At 40.8% G+C, this 20,000-nt stretch overlaps 1 protein-coding gene across 4 annotated transcripts in view; it reads left to right on the top strand.

The window, feature by feature from the left end:
• Positions 1–20,000, top strand: part of Hasp (Hig-anchoring scaffold protein) — a 773,651-nt gene that overhangs the window by 692,305 nt on the left and 61,346 nt on the right. For 3 of the 4 annotated variants that reach the window (XM_076205010.1, XM_076205011.1, XM_076205009.1), the window contains one exon: positions 12,621–12,818. The exons of the other annotated variant lie outside the window; for it this stretch is intronic. In XM_076205010.1, the coding sequence (XP_076061125.1) occupies positions 12,621–12,818 (198 nt within the window). The remainder of the gene's footprint in view (positions 1–12,620; positions 12,819–20,000) is intronic. 4 annotated transcript variants of the gene reach the window in all.

Here is a 20,000-nt window from a genome sequence, read left to right as displayed (position 1 = left end):
TCCCAATGGCCAGAATGAAAGAGAAAGTACCAGTCAGCATGAATGGGGTTAATACATATAGGCCATAACCCACTTACTACCAAATGGGCGAGTCGGAAATGAATCAGATAACCGGGCGGGCAGCAAAAAGAATAAAGTCTACCACCCGGTACGGAAAGGATAAACTAAATCCATTACTACTGATGAGGTTCCACGAGTATATGTGTAATAGCCTGTCAACAGGCACCATAAAAGAAAACGTGGCACGTTGGACGGAAGGAGCAGGAGAATCAAGATCAACAGACTGCCTAGGATGAGATAGAGTAGAAGAAAAAGCACCACCCAGCACAAATGGGACGTCGAAATAGATCATAATCCCCTTTGACATCGAGGGGAGGAGGTGCCAAAGGCGTTCTGAAACAGAGGGGCATCCCCGCCATTTTTACTGGTTTCAAGTTAAGCACGGATCGTGAAAGGCGTAAGCCTCTTCTCTATACATCCGTGTTTAACTCTAAACCAGTAAAACTGGCTGGGATGCCCCTCTGTTCCAGAACGCAGTAAAGGCTGTGCTCGACTCTGACCTTTCCCTGAAATCTTGTCTAAAAGACTTTTTTGGGGAAAAGTCTCACTCAAAGACCATGTAGCTCTTGAACAAAAATCTTCAGAGAAAACTTGAAAACAGCAAAAGACAAAATTGAAGGTTTAGGAGATTTTGTTCACTGATTCTTAATCTTTATATTTCATTGAATTGTAGTTCCTAGGCGGTTTTATTCAGCTGAGGAAAATCAACCTATGAACAAAGGGATGGTTATTACATGCATTCACCCAGATTGCGACTCCAGATGACGATATCATATTTCAGCTCAAACATATCTATGCCAGATTAAAATGAACGCACTTTGGTACAACCATAAAAAGGCCTTGTTTACACTAGCGGCTTCAACCACCGTGGTTTGAACCGCGTCGGTTTAATTACAATGCAAGTCACTGGAGGCGTTCACGCATAACCGCGTAGATTTTCCTTGACTATGCGGTGCCGCCGCGGTTTCTGGGCGGTTCAAATGATGGAATGTAAGACGAAGACGAAAAGTCGGTGAGGGATTTTTGGGACGGATTGGGGCTTTGGGATCAATGGGATTTGTGAGGTAAACTGTTGACCTACGAAATATTGAAGGAAGAAGACCTTGGACACCGTAGAGAATCGAACTAGGCTACTCGGTGCAAAGATAATGTTGTACTAACCACATGAAAAATAGAATAAGGGAGATTGTTGCAGGAAAAGGAGGGGTGGAAGAAGGGGAAGATGGGAGAAAGGAAATTATAAAGAAACACGGTGAGAACGAGGGAATAGGAGAAATCCGAGGAGGAAGAGGTGAAGGAAGGAGAGAGCAAATTGAGGACAAGGAAGAAAAGAAAGATAAGAGTGAAAAAAGAAGGAAAAATATAAAAAAAAAGATGGTGCAGAAAGTGAATGAAAACCCAGTTATGGAAAATGAATAGGAGCAAAGAGATTTTATAAAAAAAAAAAAATAGAGAGAAAAAATTCAATTGTACGATGAAACAAGTGGTAGTAGAAACGAGAGGCCCATGCATAAGAAAGGGAAAAAGAGCTCAGAGAAATGTGAAATAATATGTTGAAAAAGAGAGAGGGAGAGAGGAGAGAGAGAGAACCACTTAGCGTTATATAAGAAACAAGGAAGGAGGTATAGAAAAAAAAACAGAGTAAGGTGAACAAGAACAATGCTGTAATGAGAGAAATATGTAGATTACCTAAAACATGATGAGGGGTAGAGGACTATAGGAGGAGAAAAGGTAAAGAAACAAGAGAAGTTGTCAGGTAGAAAAAATAAAAAGAAAAGACGAGAAGATGGATGATTTTGACGAGGAACACCAACTGTTGATGAATTTCACCATGAAATATCAGTCACCTCAGCTTTTATTCATTTAGTTTGCCATTGAGATTTGAGACTTCCCATTACCCTCACTTTTTTTATGAAATATAATATTTTCTCAGCCCACACAACTCCCCTAACCAAGATTTGTTCCTCCCACGTGGATCAGTGTTCTTACATAAAGAGATCTTCCCCCTCCCAGATCCTTTGCCGATTAATCTGGACCAAAAACCTGTCCAGACACCCAAAAAACTGAACTAAGGCGATAAAACTATCAAACTCAAGCTACTCCTAAAAAATACAAATACGAAATGAATACGAAACTATGACTAACAAGATATCTTATAATTAACACATGTTTACTGAAATGGCTCACCTACCATATACAAGTCTAAAAAGGTAGGAAAAAAGCTCTTACATGTTACCGAGGCAAATGGGCCAAAGAAGACACATTTTTGAAAACTTTCAAAACCAAAATTCTTCCCCATCAGCACTTACCAAATATATACTGATTGATCCCCTCTTCAGCAGCTTCAATAACACATATTTTCTGTTTGATAAGATATCAAATTAGAAATTCATATCTATACTGCCACTAAAAAAAGACTCTTTGAAATCTTATCTTTCCGTGTGAAATTAAGACTTTCCATAACTTCATTGCCAGCTACATTTCGGTTTTATCTACTTCTGTAGAAAATGGGTGATTTGCCTCACTGTTTTGGAGTCATCTGGAACTTAAAGCCACTCTATCCTTCTTTTCCAATTGAAGTCTTCAGTCTCTTCCTCCTAGATGTGAGGTTGAATCATTCCCTCTCTCTCTCTCTATCCATCTATTTATCTATATCAATCTCTATCCATCTATTTATCTATATAAATCTCTTTCTCTCTCTCTCTCTCTCTCTCTCTCTCTCTCTCTCTCTCTCTCTCTCTCTCTCTCTCTCTCTCTCTCTCTATCTCTCTTTTTTTTTCTCATGGTCAATGTTTCTCTGAAACTTATAAATGTGACTTCAACTTTTACGAGACATAATAATTTATATTCAGTTCCTTTCTATCCAAAATATTTTCAGTGGCAAGATTCAATGAATATGGTCACTCTTTGGGAAAGAGAAAACAGGAAAGTGAAGAAACAAATGAAGGAAGTCTTTGCGTTGAACTTCTTTATTCATATTTAGAAGAAAAAAATAGTTCAAAAGTCAAAATATAAAACAAAATAGATTATTCACAAAATCTCGCCCCGGAGAAGGAAAAGTGGCCAAATCATCTTCATTTGAAGTTAGTGAGAGTCAGAGAGTTGTGGAAAGAGAAGATACCTGTGTGCATTCCAATGACATGGAAATACAAGGACGCTTTGTCTTTCTAGCACTTGACTTTAGATTGCTATATACTTTGTCTGGTCTCGTATGTGATTTATTGTAGCTTATTTGTGTGATGTACGCCATTTTTGCTGCATGTAGAAAAAATAGTTTTCATTATAAGCAAATATTCACAGCACTCAGAGACTGTTTATTCGTCTCTTCATTTTTAATATATTTTCTTTTTCTTCCTATTTCATATTATATATATATATATATATATATATATATATATATATATATACCAACCACAATACACTTTAATTCTATGCCATCAACATCGAGCGACTCGCGGAGGCCAGCATGCAGAAAATGAAACGTGGTACGGCCAAAGACTTGAACCAGGGCTATCTATCTTTTTGGCGCAATCGGCTAAGTCCCTAACATTTGTCACGTGCTAGCCCTGGTTCGAGTCCTTGGCCGTACCACGTTTCAATTTCTGCATGCTGGCCTCCGCGAGTTGCTCGATGTTGATAGCTTACAATTAAAGTGTATTGTGGTTGATAAAATTGTATATCTGTTCACTGGGACCCATTCAGTGTTGTACATATATATATATATATATATATATATATATATATATATATATATATATATATATTCATCTTTCTATTTTCCCTGCTCCCTCACTTCTCGCCTTATCCTCCGCTTCTCCGCCAATCTACGTAGCGGAGGCGCCAAATCTCACACTTCTTCATTTCTCCTTGTCAGCACTCCCCCCTTCCTCTACCACTCTCCCTCCTCACATTCCTCTCCTGATCCCCGTCCCTTCTCTCTCCTTCCTCTCTCCTCCTCCGCCTCACTCTTGCACTTGTGTTCCCTATCTCCATCACCTTCCACCTACTTTCTTCACCAACCCTGATTCCATGAGTCCCCAGCCCATTCCAGAACCCCACTCCCTCGTTTCAACCTCCTAATTTACCTCCTAACACGAGAACCTCTTCAAAATGGTCTCCATTAAAGAGTTTGCTTGTTCGTTGTGTCTTTGAATATTTTTAGGTGATTTCAGTTGTTGTAACCACATGAACTAATATTTTTTTGCCCTCCTTCTGAGACTTATTTCAAATGCATGTACAAATGTGTCAAGAAAATTAGATCGAGTGTGTCCAAGTTCAGTATGTTCGGCTGCCTGCACACATAGTTTTGAATGCACCACAGGATTTCAGATACCTCCTTATTCACATTTGAAATATATATATATATATATATATATATATATATATATATATATATATATATATATATATATATATACTGTCATACTCTTGTAAACGGAAAATATCAACCATATCAGAAACTTTCGTTTGTGTGTGTGTATATGTGTGTGTGTGTGTGTGTGTGTGTGTGTGTGTGTGTGTGTGTGTGTGTGTGTGTGTGTGTGTGTGTGTGTGTGTGTGTGTGTGTATTTACCTAGTTGTATCTTACGGGAAGAGGAGCTACGCTCGTGTGTAGTTACCTAATTTGCCTGATCATAGTATACATGAGAGAAAATCACTTGTTGGGTCCTATCTCTTACCTTCCAATCTATCATACCTAGCTTACAAGGCTAGTTATGTATTCACCTAATTGCATTTACCTAATTGTAGTATATAGGAAAGGAGCAACGCTCGTTGGATCCCGTCTCCTATTCTCCAATTTATCATACCTAGCCTCAATTTCATGTACGGCTCCAGCCTAGTTTATATCCTTAATTTCTAATTATCATATTTAGATATGAATTCATGTATCGTTTCAGCTTGGCTACACCCCCTTCTAAGCTATTCCAAGTATTTATGCATCTATGTGGAAAACTATTTCTTCACACCCATTAGATATGTAGTCTTTCTTAATTAGTTTTCATGACCTCTTAAGTAGGAACAGTTTTAAGGTGGCATGGTCTTTTGTAATTATTGCCCATTTTCAGTACTTTGCATTTTTTGGTATAGAGATTCATTTTCTACTCTTGACTACACGCGAAAATAGTGTCTAGGTCTTTTTGCAATAGCCTACATTCCTCGTTTTTCACTCCTCTCTTGATTTTTTGTATCATCTACGAACATGTTAGCATATCTTCCTGAACTTCATCATGTCAGTGACAAAGAAAGATTAATGGTACGAGCACTGACCCTTGTGGAACTCCGCTAGTAACTATTCTTCATCCTGACATTTTATTTACCATTTCCCTTGTGTACCTTCCCTTCACGAATTTTTCATCCATTCGAGTAGTTTGCCTTAGTCCTCCAATATGCTTCAATTTCCACATAACTCTATTGTGAAAGACTTTATCGAAAGCCTTCTCTAGGTCGAGGTACACACAGTCCACCAAGCCCTCCCTCGCTTGCAGCACGTCAATCACTCTCGAGTAAAGTATTAAAACGTTTGCCACGCACGACCTTCCAGATCTAAAGTCAACCTGACCGTCTATCAGGATGTTCATCTCTTCAAGATATATGATCCATCGGTTTTTCACAATCCTTTCACAATTTTACTATCATGCTGGTCCGTGATACCGACCTATAAAATGTGTGTGTGTGTGTGTGTGTGTGTGTGTGTGTGTGTGTGTGTGTGTGTGTGTGTGTGTGTGTGTGTGTGTGTGTGTGTGTGCGTGTGTGCGTGCATCTTTTAGCATGAGTTTTCCAACTTTGATTACATTGGGACTATTATCACTGGTTAGATTATAAAACTGCTGTTCACGGATTCCCATTTCTCCAAGCAAGCCACCAGATTAACTCGAACCTTGAAACCGGTTGCTCGCTTCGCAGCTGTTATAACTATCAGCTTCTTACCGTTCATGACGGTTTGAAATTTAACACCAAGAAAAAAACACTCACAGCAAGTCAATTTTCACTACACCAAACAGACACGAAACTCGCTCTTTATATCTGCCGTCTTTTTCTCAGCAGCTTCAACGACCATTGATCGGATAACTTTCTGATTCAGTGATAATCCTAATATGCACAAAATAGAGGAGAGTAATTTTGATGATCCAGACTTTTTAAACGCTGCCAAGGATAAGCCATTCACCGTCATCTACCCTCCCAGGTATCACTTAGATAACGCGATATCAAAGAAAACAGAGTGTGAAAAGGACTTACGAGTGTTAGTGAGTCCGGACCTTAAGTTCAGGAAACCGTGTATTAGTGCCAGGAATAAGACTAACAGAGGATTAGGATTTATTGCTAGTACGGTCACAAACAAAAGTGTTGAAGTAATCATTAAACTTTATCTGACGATAGTTAGAACCATCTTTGACTATGCGGCACAGTTTCGGTCTCCATCCTATAGAATGGTTATAAATTCACTAGAATCGGTACAGGAGAGAATGACCAAAATTATACAAGGGCTTAGAAATTTACCATGAGAAGAGTGCAAGGTGATCTAATAGAGGTATTCAAATGAGTCAAGGGCTTTAACAAGGGTGATGCTGGCAGGGTCATTAAGACAGCAGGGCAGGACTCATAATAATGGATTTAAATTGGACAAATTTAGGTTTAAGAAGGAAATAAGCTAGAACTGGTTCACTTCACTAATATAGTAGTTATCGAATAGAATAGTACTTCAGAAAGAGGTGTTGTTGTGGCGAATAGTAGTTTTAGGATCATGAGGATGACCAGAGAGACGATCAACATCTTCTGTTTATCAACAAACGGTTCGGCAAACAGGTTGCCATCAAGTGAGTCTACAAAATTATAAAGTAAATAGAATAAAGGGGTGAGATCGAAATATTGTATAAAAAGACAAACGTGGTCTCACAAACAAGAGAGAAGCTAAAAAGTAAAAGATGGTTGAACAGCGTGAAACATGGAGGATGTGAATGGAATTATTGAGTGGAGGGCAATTAGTTTTTATACAAAAGGATTCTCCACGACTGACCCTTATGCTCGTCCACTCTAACCTTGAAAGCTGACTGTGCTTCCACTATATCCTGTCTGGCAGCTAGTACCAATAGATTTGTAGTTAAACAAGGAGGCAGTTCGGGGGTTGTTAATAAAGATGAATTCAACAATAATGACCAACACCGCCAAGCAATTCCTACTGGCAATAAATCTCAGCTTTATGTTAAACTCCCATACCTTGGCCCAGTTTCCTCAAAAAATTATTTAAAGTTACGTGACAGCCTGTCAAAGTTCTATCCACAAGTAGATTTTATAGTGTGTGTGTGAGTGTGAGTGTGAGTGTGAGTGTGAGTGTGTGTGTGTGTGTGTGTGTGTGTGTGTGTGTGTGTGTGTGTGTGTGTGTGTGTGTGTGTGTGTGTGTGTGGTTACAAATCCCCACCCCTACCCACCACCCCTTCCCACCCCCGACCCCGGTAGTGCTTGGGGAGGTTTGGTTACCAGTATTGGAAAGGCGACCTAGCATGGCCCCATCCCATAACTTTTTCTCGTAAATCTATTGATCTGCCTCGAAACAAAAGATAGAGTATGACCAGCGAATTTGGAAATGATCAAAGGACAATGATTCATGGAAAACGAAACAGAAACTTGCAATGGCAACACGGAATACTATAAAAAAAAAAAGGATGAAAAAGCTTGTTATGTGTCTAGAACGAAGAGATTGCAGTGATGGGTCCGTGAAACAATGATGGTTTGGAAGAAGAGTAATTTTCATTCCTTACAAGTATGAACTACTGAACAACGAATGTGAGCGAAGCATACAATGTGGAATAGGCCTACTGGTCAACCTTGCCTTTACAAGATATAACAAACCAGTGTGAGAATTATAGAAATGACTCTGGGTCAAGTGAGAAAATAACTATCATACAGGTATATCTACTACAGCAAGGAATACCTAATGAAGAAAATCGTATGACACATCAACAATATCCTACCCCTAATGTCAACCAGAAACATTACAAATACCATGACAGACATGAATGGTCATGTTGATGCGGATCGTTTAGGCACTGGAAACATCATGGTGGTTTTAGTGTCTGTATTAAAAACAAATATGTGAAAAATTGTAAACACATTTTCAAACATCTGAGTTTACATAAATATACACGGTAAAGAATGAACAATAGGTTGGAAATCTAAGCCAGAATGTTTATGATATATTTCTTGTCAACTAATGGAAGGGCCTTTAATGGTTTTAAGTCACTTTTATGGTTTTCCGGTGACTAGAACCCAGGTCTCCAAAAATGCCAAGGCGTGCTAGGGTATGTGTGGAGAAATCAAAGAATCACCCAAAAAATCAATAACAAATATTATTCGAGATGACTGGAGAAATTATGAAAATCTTATGATTGATGAGAAATGCATGAAGTTGAAGTCAACCATTATAGACTTTGCAGTTGAAATTTGAAGGAGGAATTCCATCAGCCAGACCAAAAGGAAGATCACATTTGGACGAAACAAGGACATGAAGAACACTGCGAGAAAGAAAAGAATGAAGCTATCAGAGAGTGGCAGAGAATGCGAACTGAGAAAGCCAAGGAATCCAACGTACAAAAACATCTGAGAAACTACATTGACGGAGAATTGAAAGATGACCTGGGTACCAAAAAATATGAGCAAGTGAAGTCCCATAAAGGCATAAAAAATACGTTTTCAATCATCATCAACTCACCAGATGGTATAAAACTTCTTAAGGGCCCAAATTCAGTTAGTAACAAGTGGGAGAATTACTTTTCAAAATTGCTGAGCATTGTTTGGCGATAGAAACATGGGAAAGGGCCAATGAGTTGCTGAATCTTTTGGTGTTGAGGATTACAATTATTTCCTTCTCATCTTAGCTCCTCTTGGATGAAGGGTCATCCCGGTCTCCTGCGCTTTGCCTGGGTCAGAAGCTATGCAACAAGACCATCCCTTCTCGTTCCCTCAGGGAGATGGGGAGAAATCCCTTAGGGTTATGTCAAAACATCATCCATAGACAACATTCTCCACTTACACATATCCCCGTATTCTCCCTTTCCTGCTTAACAGACATTCTCCTCTTATTCAAAATATCTTTTACCCCATCCATCCATCTCATCCTCGGTCGTCTCCTCAATTTCACTCTACCTCTGCTTTCCACACAATCTTTTTACTTATCTTTCTTCACTCATTCTATTCATGTGTCCAAACCATCCCAATAATATTTCATCAGCTCTATCTGCCAGCTCCCTTACCATCTCCGATTTCCTCCTCATTCCTCACCCTATTCAACCTTATAACCCCCAACATACTTGTTAGACATTCCATCTAAAACAATTATACTTCCCCATTCTGCCCCTCCTAAATTCAAAGTCTCCGCCCTATACAGTGTAAGCACAATCACCCCTTCATATTCCCAGATGCCTATTTTTCATGACATTTTTCATTCCCCAAAACTTTACTTGCTTCCCCTCACGCTACAATTTACCCCCAAACCCACTCCCCCATTCCCTGCCATATACGTCCCAAAATACTTTTACTATCCATTTTCTTTTTTCATCCCCCCTCACTAAGTCTTCGTTTTCAATAAGACAAATATAGTAAATGTTAACTTCTCATTAGATATAAACACATATATTTTGTAGGTGAACACTTGTGAATGAATTGGTGAGAGTGGATTTAAGATTGTACGTGAGAATATTTGTGATTACTTGTCTGTAGTTGCTTACTTGTAAACTGGTACTCGTTGGCATGTGACAGGGAAAGAACGCGGCTATCCTCGGCGGTGCAAGCTACCTTTCCCAGTTGCAGCAGCGGGCAATATTAAGAATTTTTTATCACTGTATTCCATCACACCCCTGAAGACGGTCCTAGGACTAGAACCGAAACGTCGGGCAATAAGCCTTCCTCATTGAGACTGGTGTTCACGCTCCCCCTTACATGTATCCCAGACTCTAGATCTTCACATGTACAGAAAACACACACACACATATATTAGTAAATTAGATTAACACCTCGCCATTGTGATAACTGAATAGCGAAAAGAGGAAGTGGATTTCACCATGCTGGGAGTTAGTCGGCCATATCCGAATCCTGAAGGTGAGAGGGAGAGTGAACTTTGGAAGACTAATGGACGGGCGAGTTCGCTGGTTGCAGGAAAAGGATAGGAGTCTCTAGGTGGCCGGGTAGGGAATCTTTATATGGATCCTCTGATAGCTGGATTATGGAGAGGGAGGGCGGAGGTGTTGCCTATCACTCTGGACTAGGGTTTGGTCGCTAAGGTAGTGGAATAGCAGTGGGACTTGTATGAACTCTAACGAAAATTATTGACGACGCAAACAAGCGTGCATTTACGAAATTGCATGCAGGTAAAAGTATTTCTTACGACTGATTCAATTGTAAAATGTGATCCGTTGCCGAGAGGTATATTGAATGAAAGCTTGTAGTTTCTTATTTTCTCCTAAATACCATTCACTCTCAACATCGATGTCACCTTCACAACATTCATAATATCCGGAGTGTAACAGACTTAAAAGTCCTTGGCTGCGTTTTGGCCACCTCACCACACACCGAAATCACAAGTCAAAATTCATAACTCTCTATCGACCTATTTTCGACTACCAAGCCCTCATACTGTCGTCTGTCCCTCAGAACGCGCAATCATGGAATGTTTGATTCTATGTCAGTATCATAAGACGAAAGCTCCCTTAGCCATTTTCCATTTTCACGTTCAGCATTCATTATCATGTGTAGTTACAACAATGTAGTAGATGAGTATATCACTAGTAGTCTGTATTTATGATCAAGTGGACCACTAACTGGAGAACAGGGGGGCTCCTAGAACTACAGAGTACACTACACGACAGCTAGTGGTTCGACAGGGGTTGTACGGGCTGATTCTGAACTACAATAATACAAGGCTACGGCATTTTTTTTTTTTTTTTTCATTCAAGAGAGTCTGTCTTGGCTAATGCTAGATGAATATATTCAGCTTAGAGGAACCTGTCATTATCAAAGTGTTAATGATGGACGATTCTCATAGCGCCAGACTACATGCCCACTACTACGCTTAGTCTGGTCCCAAACGCTAGAATACTTCACACCGGCGATGTAACGACAGTGTGTTGGCATGCCATGTCTCAACAACGGCCACCGGGTTCAGGTTTAGTTTCGTGATCGACACTACCACTTTATCAAGTTTGTTGCCAAGTGAAATTTGAGAGTACAGAAGAAGGCTGAACACACCATATAGGAGGGAGCTCCACAGTTGAGCTGAGCTTACACAAGTGTAATTTTTTTGGAATCTGAGAACAGTGGTATGAATTGGGATTACCGAGACGATGGCGCCTACTCCACCAACTCACTCAGGTGTGTGTCTGTACTTGTATCTATGCGTAAATGTGCGTCTGTTCTCTTGTATGTGTTTCTGCTTCCATCTATGTGTGTGTTTAAGTATGTGTTTATCCCAGTGTATATGCGTAATATTAAACTTGTATGTGTTTGCCTTTGAATGTATGGCTAATAATAGTCTATACATGTCATTTAATTTTATAATATCTTCATTCAGAGTTGTTTCATTTTCATTATATGCAAATATATATATTCAAAAGAAACTAGATTTGTGTATGATGCATGAATATACATGATGTATGTGTGTGTCTCTTTATATGTTGATGTTTCTTCATGTGTTACTTTGAAAATATTTTTCACCAGTGTTTACACAAAGGCGTGTGCGGGAATTTCATTGTGATTTTGCTAAAAGTAGCGATTCACTGATCTCTGCCAAATAGCATGCTCCATATCCGTTACTGCTTCATGCAACATATATGGCATTAAGATTAGGCAGAACGGAATCTCTGATGGCTCAATTTTTTTCCAACTTTCCTGATCACCGTGTATTCCATTAACTCGAGTCAACTACTGTAAAGGTGAATTTCATTTGAACGTATGTACATTTATCATGAAGATATATTGCTTTCAAACCACTGAAGCAAGCAAACCATATTGGCAGCAAATTCTTAGCTTTGCCACTCTTCAAACTTTGAACTCTGTTTTAAGTCGTGATTTTTTAGTCCTTTTTTGTGAGTGAGCGCCTGAGGTCATACTCTCAAATTGTCAAACTATTAGTTTCAAAGAAACTTTGCAATTTCAGATATTTAAAAAAAGACTAGAATTTTTTATGAAAAGATGTGTCATTAGGCAAGGATTATAAGACCCTAGAATCAGGACTTTTTTGTAGAATACAAATAAGGATACAATGTTCAGATCAATGTACATCAGAATCCCAACAAAGACATGGTCGACCAAGGTGCGAAAGTTGGACAAGACCACATTATCATTCCCAGAAACATTATGGCGTGAACACATATCTTTATTACTGTGCACAAAAACATGTACAGATGAGCATCCATTTGATTCCCAAGAAATATCATTACCTAAAGAAGTCTGAGTGTCGTTTGTGTGTCTGCATGTCTTGTTATGACCGTGTATTAGTTTATGTGGAGCGCCCACCCCTTCTGTCCCTCTGTGCAGTGGCTGAGCCTTGCCCCACCCTCGTGCCCCTCCAGTTCCCTGTTCGGTGCCACCTGCCCCCCACGGCCAGTACGAGTTCAACGGACAGGACGTCCCCGAGCACTCGACCATCAGCCACGGCGAAGTCGTCAACTTCTCCTGTCGCTCCGGATACAAAGTCCTCGGCTCGGAGACCATGCGCTGCTGGTACGGGGAGTGGGCCGTGACGGGAAAGAGTCCCGACTGTCAACCAGGTATTGTTGTGACACATCGTGGTGATGGTGATGATGATGATCTTTGGTAATGTTGATCATTATAATGATAATGGGGCCCCTCCACTCCCACCCCTATCCCCAACTTTCCCTTTCCTTATCCTCTCGGCGTGTTGGACGAGTGTTAGTATATCATGAGGCACTTTTGCTTGATGGGTAATAGTAACAGTAGGCAGGTTCTCTTGTGTAATACAGTGCCATTCTCCTGGCATTTGTGTCTAAGTCGCTATTTACTCACGGGTTATTCACGTGTCACAGTGCATTCAGAACTGGAGCCAGATCAACATCGTTCTAGATAGGTTAAGACTTACCGCATGCCAGTGCGTACATGAGCATACATTACATTCTTCTCTAACATAAACCTTTTCCCAGGTCTCTCTTATCGAGATATATCATTCACGTGAGGTCTCATATAACGGACATTGACTCCTGACCAGTGCCCACTGTGTCATACAGTAGCCACTGTCTCAAACATTTGATTTCAATTCCTTGGCACTATGTGACATGTCTTGGTCTTTCAGGTACTCTGTTATCAACGACTTTTTGCCTCAATGTGATATTTTGCCACCCAGGTCACGGTACATACCCAAAACATCATCATATAACTTATGCTTCTTCCTTTTTCTGGAATTTCTATGCACAAGACCTTGACCGCGTGTAGCAGTGTGTCTCATCTCGAGTCCTCCCACACAAAATGCCGCTTCTATAAGCAGGACACATTGACTAATCAAGGAGAGAACTAGTACTCTTTCGCAAGATATTATATAGCGAACATCAAAGTAGTGTTCGTTTTATCTTGTACATTATTTATATTGGGACTACAGGCAATCGCTTACGATAAGAAAGTCGTGTTGGTACGTTTTACAAGGGTAGCTTTTTCAAGTTAAATATCCTTATCTAACTCCTTAACTTTTAAAATGACAAACGGTCTCGTTTAACCAAAAAGGTGACTAACATAAAAGGAGTTTGAATGTGTACATGTGTATAAATTCGACCTACATATATATAGACAGAAATAGCAACATAAACACAACTAGGAATAGAATGTAAAACAAGTTGAGATCGTACTGACAGACAGGTCGGAGCATACTTAGGCTGCATGATGGGCCTCAGGGACTGAATCAGAAATGTAAAACCAACCTTCCCTCCTTTTCATTCCCTTGCGGTGGAGTTTGGGAATGGAGGCAGTTCAAAACCTGCCAGCAGCAGTAAGTGACTTCATAGAAAGGGCAGAGATTAAATTCCTTTCACTTGAAAGTCTTCTATAAGATGGCATCGTCCTGAAATTAACACACACACACACACACACATTATATATATATATATATATATATATATATATATATATATATATTTGAAAGTAATTTGGAAGTCTTAAAAGAGCCTGGAGCAAGTGGATAGCTTTAGGTACTTGGGGTCGCATGGGGCAGGAAAGAGAGGAGGAGAGGTGGAGGTAAATTGTAGATTGAAAGAAACAAGTAAATGCCTTGGGAATAATGGGAATAGATGCAGAGAGATCATATGTATGGGTGATTGTCCCGACAGCACTGTATGGGGCAGAGACATGGGATTTGTGTGAGGCAGAGAGTAAAAGTTTAAATGTGGTCGAGAATGTCTGAAAAATATGGTAGGGGATATAAGGTTAGACAGAGTAAGGAATGAGGGGTGAAGAGCGAAGCTGGAAAAGGAGATGACAGACAGGGTTGATGAAAGAGTACTGGGATAGTTTGGACACATGGAAAGAATGAGGGAAGAAAAATTAGTAAAAGAATTGTGGATAGCAGAGGTGGGAGGAGTGAACATGAGGGGAAGACCGAGATGAGGTGGATGGATGGGGGTGAAAAGGGAGTTGAACAAGAGGGGAATGTTTGCTGGGCAAGGGAGAAGGCAGGAGATAGGGGTGAGCGGACAATGGATGTGTATAAATGATATCATTATGCAAGGGAAGGGGTTGGGGGATAAGGGGTTAGGGAGTGGTTGTGTGTGAATATTTTGACGAAGCCTGAAGAGATTTCTCCCCGTCTTCTAATTTCCTGCATGATGGAGTGGAGAGGGTGGGGGTTGCCGATTAAGTGAAGCAGCCTTGCTTCGGATGGGCTGTGTCATGCTGCATTACTTCGGACCCTTGGCAGTGGGAGGGACACACGGATCATCTGTCATCCATGACGAACTAAGATGAAGGGGAGGAAAGGGTGGTGGATGGGAGTGAAATAAGTGGGAATGAAATGGGTGGAGGTGGGTATATGGCTTTTGACCTTGGCTACCTCCCTGGTAAGGAGGAAAAAGCCCTTGGTAGTATGCAGATACTCGTACACACGCACGCACACACACACACACACACACACACATCACATATATACACACATATATATATATGTGTGTGTGTGTGTGTGTGTGTGTGTGTGTGTGTGTGTGTGTGTGTGTGTGTGTGTGTGTGTGTGTGTGTGTGTGTGTGTGTGTGTGTGTGATTGAATATCCCACTATCGGAGAAAATAAAATTGAAGATACGTAAACTGCAATCACTGTAATCCTCTTCAGCGTGGTTGTACAAAAGGGTGGGTGGGTTTGTATATACTAGTAGTCGACACATAGAAGGGCCATGGGGAGGTAAGCATGCTAATGTGTGGTCCGTTTGAGCCCAAGTCCCAATGACCCCAAGCTCAAACTGTGTGCGAGAGAACGTGTGTGTGTGCATATATGTGTGTGTGTGTATATATATATATATGTGTGTGTGTGTGTGTGTGTGTGTGTGTGTGTGTGTGTGTGTGTGTGTGTGTGTGTGTGTGTGTGTGTGTGCGTGTGTGTGTGTGAAATGGAGAGCGCGAGTGGTCTGAGATAAAGGTCTGCGTCAGGGCTATGTCTTGTCGCCCTGGCTGTTCAATGTGTACATGGATGGGGTGATGCGGGAGGTAAAGGCGAGGGTAATGGGCAAGAGATTGGAGATGGTTAAAGAACTAGAGAAAAGTGGGAGGTGAGCCAGTTGTTGTTTGATGACACTGCACTTGTACCAGGGTCAGAGTTGGGCTTAACGGAGTTAGTGACGGAGTCAGGAAAGGTATGCAAAAGGAGGAAGTTGAAGCTAAAGGTGGGTAAAAGCAAGGTGATGAGATTACAAGGGTAGAGGGTGGTAGATTTGGAAGTCTATATGGAGAGAGACTGGAGAAAGTGGATAGCTTTCGGTATTTGGGGTCGCATGTGGCAGGAGAGGGAGGAGTGGAGGTGGAGGTAAATTGTAGATTGAGGAGCAAATAAATCCCATGGGGAATTAAAAAGTGTTATGAGAAATAGGCAACTGGGAATGGATGCAAACAGGAGATTGTATGAAGTGGCGATTGTGACGACTGCATTGTATGGGGCAGAAACTTGGGTTTTAAGAGAGGCAGAGAGAAAAGGTTGAAATGTGTTTGAGATGAAATGTTTGAGAAGCATGGTACGGGTTACAAGGTTAGATAGAGTGAGACACGGGGTGAAGAGGAGAGCGAGAGTGGATAAGGAGATGGCAGAGAGGGCTGATGAAAGAGTATTGGAATTGTTTGAACACATGGAAAGTGTGAGTGATGAAAGATTAGTAAAAGAGGTGTGGAAGGCAATGGTGGATAGAGTGGACTTGAGGGGGCTACCGCGGATGAGATGGGTAGATGGCGTGAAAGAGGCGTTGAGCAAGAGTGGAGTGTCAGTCGAGCAAGGGAGAAAGCAAGAGATAGGAGTGGAAAATGACTGTGTATGGATGATACTGTTATGCAAGGAAGGAAGGGACGGGGTGCTTATGTGTGAATGATATTTTGACCCAGCCCGACCGGATTTCTCCTCGTCTTCTCTTATTCTGCATGAGTGGTCGGAGAGGGAGGGGAGGTCGCCGATTAAGTGAAGCGGCCTGGTCTTGCTCTGGATGTACTGTGTCTTGCTGCATTGCGTTTGACTCAGGGCAGAAGGCGGGCTGCAGGGATGACCCGTCATCCATGAGGAGCTGAGATGGGTGGGGTGGAAAGGGTGGTGGAGGGTGTGTGCGTGTGTGTGCGTGTGTGTGTGTGTGTGTGTGTGTGTGTGTGTGTGTGTGTGTGTGTGTGTGTGTGTGTGTGTGTGTGTGTGTGTGTGTGTAAATGAGTGAGTATATTATGTGTGCATTTGTCAGTGAGTGAATTTTTTGCAAATATGTGTACATTTGCTTTTTCTTTTAGTGTTTGTGTTTGTGTGTGTAATTCCGTTCATGTATTTATTTTTGTCTAATGTATGATATTTTATATGTACTCAAACATGTCTTTCTTTGACTATCTGCGTTTTAACATTTTTTCCCTTTATCTTAGCATCACTACTGTTTTACATTATTCAAAACTGTATTATGTCTTCCAATTTTTTTCTCTGTACATTGCACTGTGCTCCATACCTTTCTGTATGTATACCTCGTATGATATCTTCCCACATTTTTATTTTTGTTTATAATTTCATTTTTTTGTCTTCTTGTGCCCACTGATGTAGTTCCACAGCCTTCTTTGCTGTTTATTAGTCAAGCTGCATGTCTTCCCATTTTTCCAATTTCTCCTAAAACATTAAAATTTGCAGTGCTTGAACTCATCTAGTAATGGCACATTGAACTTTTTGTAGCTCTTCATATTCATCTATCTGTAATTCTCTGCGAAACCTGAGTCATTGGGTTATTATTATTTCTATCATTCCAGGTCTATATATATACTTATAAATTTTAGATTTTCGTATTATCCTCTAACTATAATATATAGATCAAGGCTCTTGGTAAATGTTAATCTAGCTTTCTGCTGAGGAAGGTGGAAAAAGAAGTCACGGGTCTAATTGAGTTCATTCCTACCCGATTTCGCTTTTGAGCTTCTTTAGAAGAAATCCGCTACGTCAAAAACACATTTAGGAAACTAGGCTATCCATAGGGTTTGCTGTCTACCTCTCAAAAAGACAAAAAACATCAGACCACGAAAGGACTCAGGTGACAGACAAGACAAACAATATTTACAGGTGTTCTGGGCTCTGAATTTTCATATTCTCTGGACTGGTGACATTAACAAAGACAGAAAATATTCTTAGTGTCGTCTAAAAGATCCCCTGCAGTAAATGCGAGAAGTCTTACTATGGTGAAAGACACAGAAGTCCACGAACAAGTCAGAGAGCACAAAGTGGACTTAAAAAGCCACCGCCTCGCGCTGGTGGGCCAGGTGGACAAAGGACATTTGCCGAACTATCAGCAGGCAGAAGTGCTGAGAAAAGGCCTAGCCAAAAGACAAAGAAAAGCAATTGGGGCTCTCCACATAGCTACCGAAGACAACATAAATCAGAAAGTAAATACCAAATGGACAAATATCACAGCAAAATACTGAGCTATAAGGAGCTGTCCCAGGACGGCGCCTACTTAGCTTGGTGGGGTTTTGTCCGGTAACTTGGTGTGCCATAGATTTACACTTCTGCTGTTTCATAGCATTCGACAGTCTACCCTTACATGTTTTACATCTACAACAGTACTCACATTCCACAATGGAGCATCCGCCACACTCTTCTGCCCTACCCCAGGTTGAGTTATTTAGTGACTTGATATCCTAAGTATCTAAATCCTAACATTTTTTAATATTATTTTCACAGCAATGTTTTTTGGGGTTTCCCACAACAATTGTACACCATTTAGACTTGACATGTACATTTCCACCATAGGACAACACCGAAAAAAATTTAATTGGTATTCTAATTGTATTTATTCATTGTATGCTTCTGCTCAACCACCCGCGAGCATGGTGGGAATGTAGAGTCGGTTTACAAATGTATAACGTCAGCTTCACCCCCAGAGAAACATTCCTCTGGATAAACTCAAAGCAAAACCGGTCAGGAATAAACTAGGACTGGGACCCGTGTCTTCTTCCACCTTTTTCAATTTGTCACAAGGTCTCAAAAGTAGCTTACTGTACTTCATTTTCTTTCATGCGGTTCATCCATCTGCCCTCTGTAGTCTTTTCTAATATCTAACATGCTATATTTAGCGCCAAACTTTTTTGTAATAACAGAGGTGTTTTTATTCAATTTCCCATTTAAAAGAGGTATCTAGTTTTGTCAGTTTCTGTCTAGGAGTTTTGCCATTTGTTCATCTATTTACACACCAAAGGGTTTCTTCTCTTTTCCAAGGGAAGAAGCCAGCTAAGCCACGCGCCCATTTTTCACCCATTCCAGACCCATCTAATACTTTTTTTTTTCTATCTTGGCTCCATGCAAAAAAGGGTCGTCCCTGACCACCGCCCACATACCGGGTCAAAAGCAATGCAACAAGACACAGCATATCAACAGCAGTGCCCCATGGTTTCATTTTCATGACGACCCTCCTCCTTCGTCCCCTCGCGTGCAAAAACAGAGAAGACGAGGAGGAATTCCTTCGGGACACATCAATTCAAAGTCCATTCACAACCATTCTCCACTCACAACTATCCTTTTCCTCTTCCTTCCCTGCTCACCTTGATCAACAGACATTCCCTTTTTACTCAAGACCCCCTTCACCTCATTCTCAGTCTTCCCGTCAACTTCACTCCATCCACCTCTGCCTTCCACATCCATTTTGCTAGTCTCTCCTCATTCATTGCTTCCATGTACGCAAACCACCCCAATACGATTTCATCAGCTTTATCTGCCAGCTCCCTTTCCACCCCCGCTTTCCTCCTCACCTCCTCACTGCTCATCCTATCCATCCTCGTAACATCCACAAAACTTTTCAATCACTTCATCTCAAACACATTTAAACTTCTCATTTCTGTCTCCTTTAAATTCTAAGTCAATAGAGTGTTGTAGGCACTACCAACCCTTCGTATGGTCTTCCCTTTGGATCTATATCTAGATTCCTATTTCACATGACACTTTTCGTTGCCCTTTCATTTTACAGTTTACCTCATCCCCATTCCTCTAGTCCAGTGCTTCTCAACGTGGGACGTACGGCCCACAGGTGGGCAATTCGGTTTTTCAGGAGGGCAATTCAGTTTTTCAGGGGAGTAATATGATTTTTGAGGAGGACAATTGAGAGCAACTAAGTAAGTCTGGGTCTTTTTTTTTTTTTTTTTTTTCCTTTTTTCACCTTTTTTTCAGCTTAAGGGGAGTTTATTTTTCAGGTGATAATTGTACATCACCACATGGGGGAGCATCAGGATTTTAATGGTAATTAGGTGGGGC

This window comes from Oratosquilla oratoria, chromosome 21 (genome assembly GCF_046742065.1).
Source record: "Oratosquilla oratoria isolate Oo_2021 chromosome 21, ASM4674206v1, whole genome shotgun sequence".
NCBI lineage: Eukaryota > Metazoa > Arthropoda > Malacostraca > Stomatopoda > Squillidae > Oratosquilla > Oratosquilla oratoria.
This window is presented reverse-complemented; position numbering and strand designations above follow the sequence as displayed.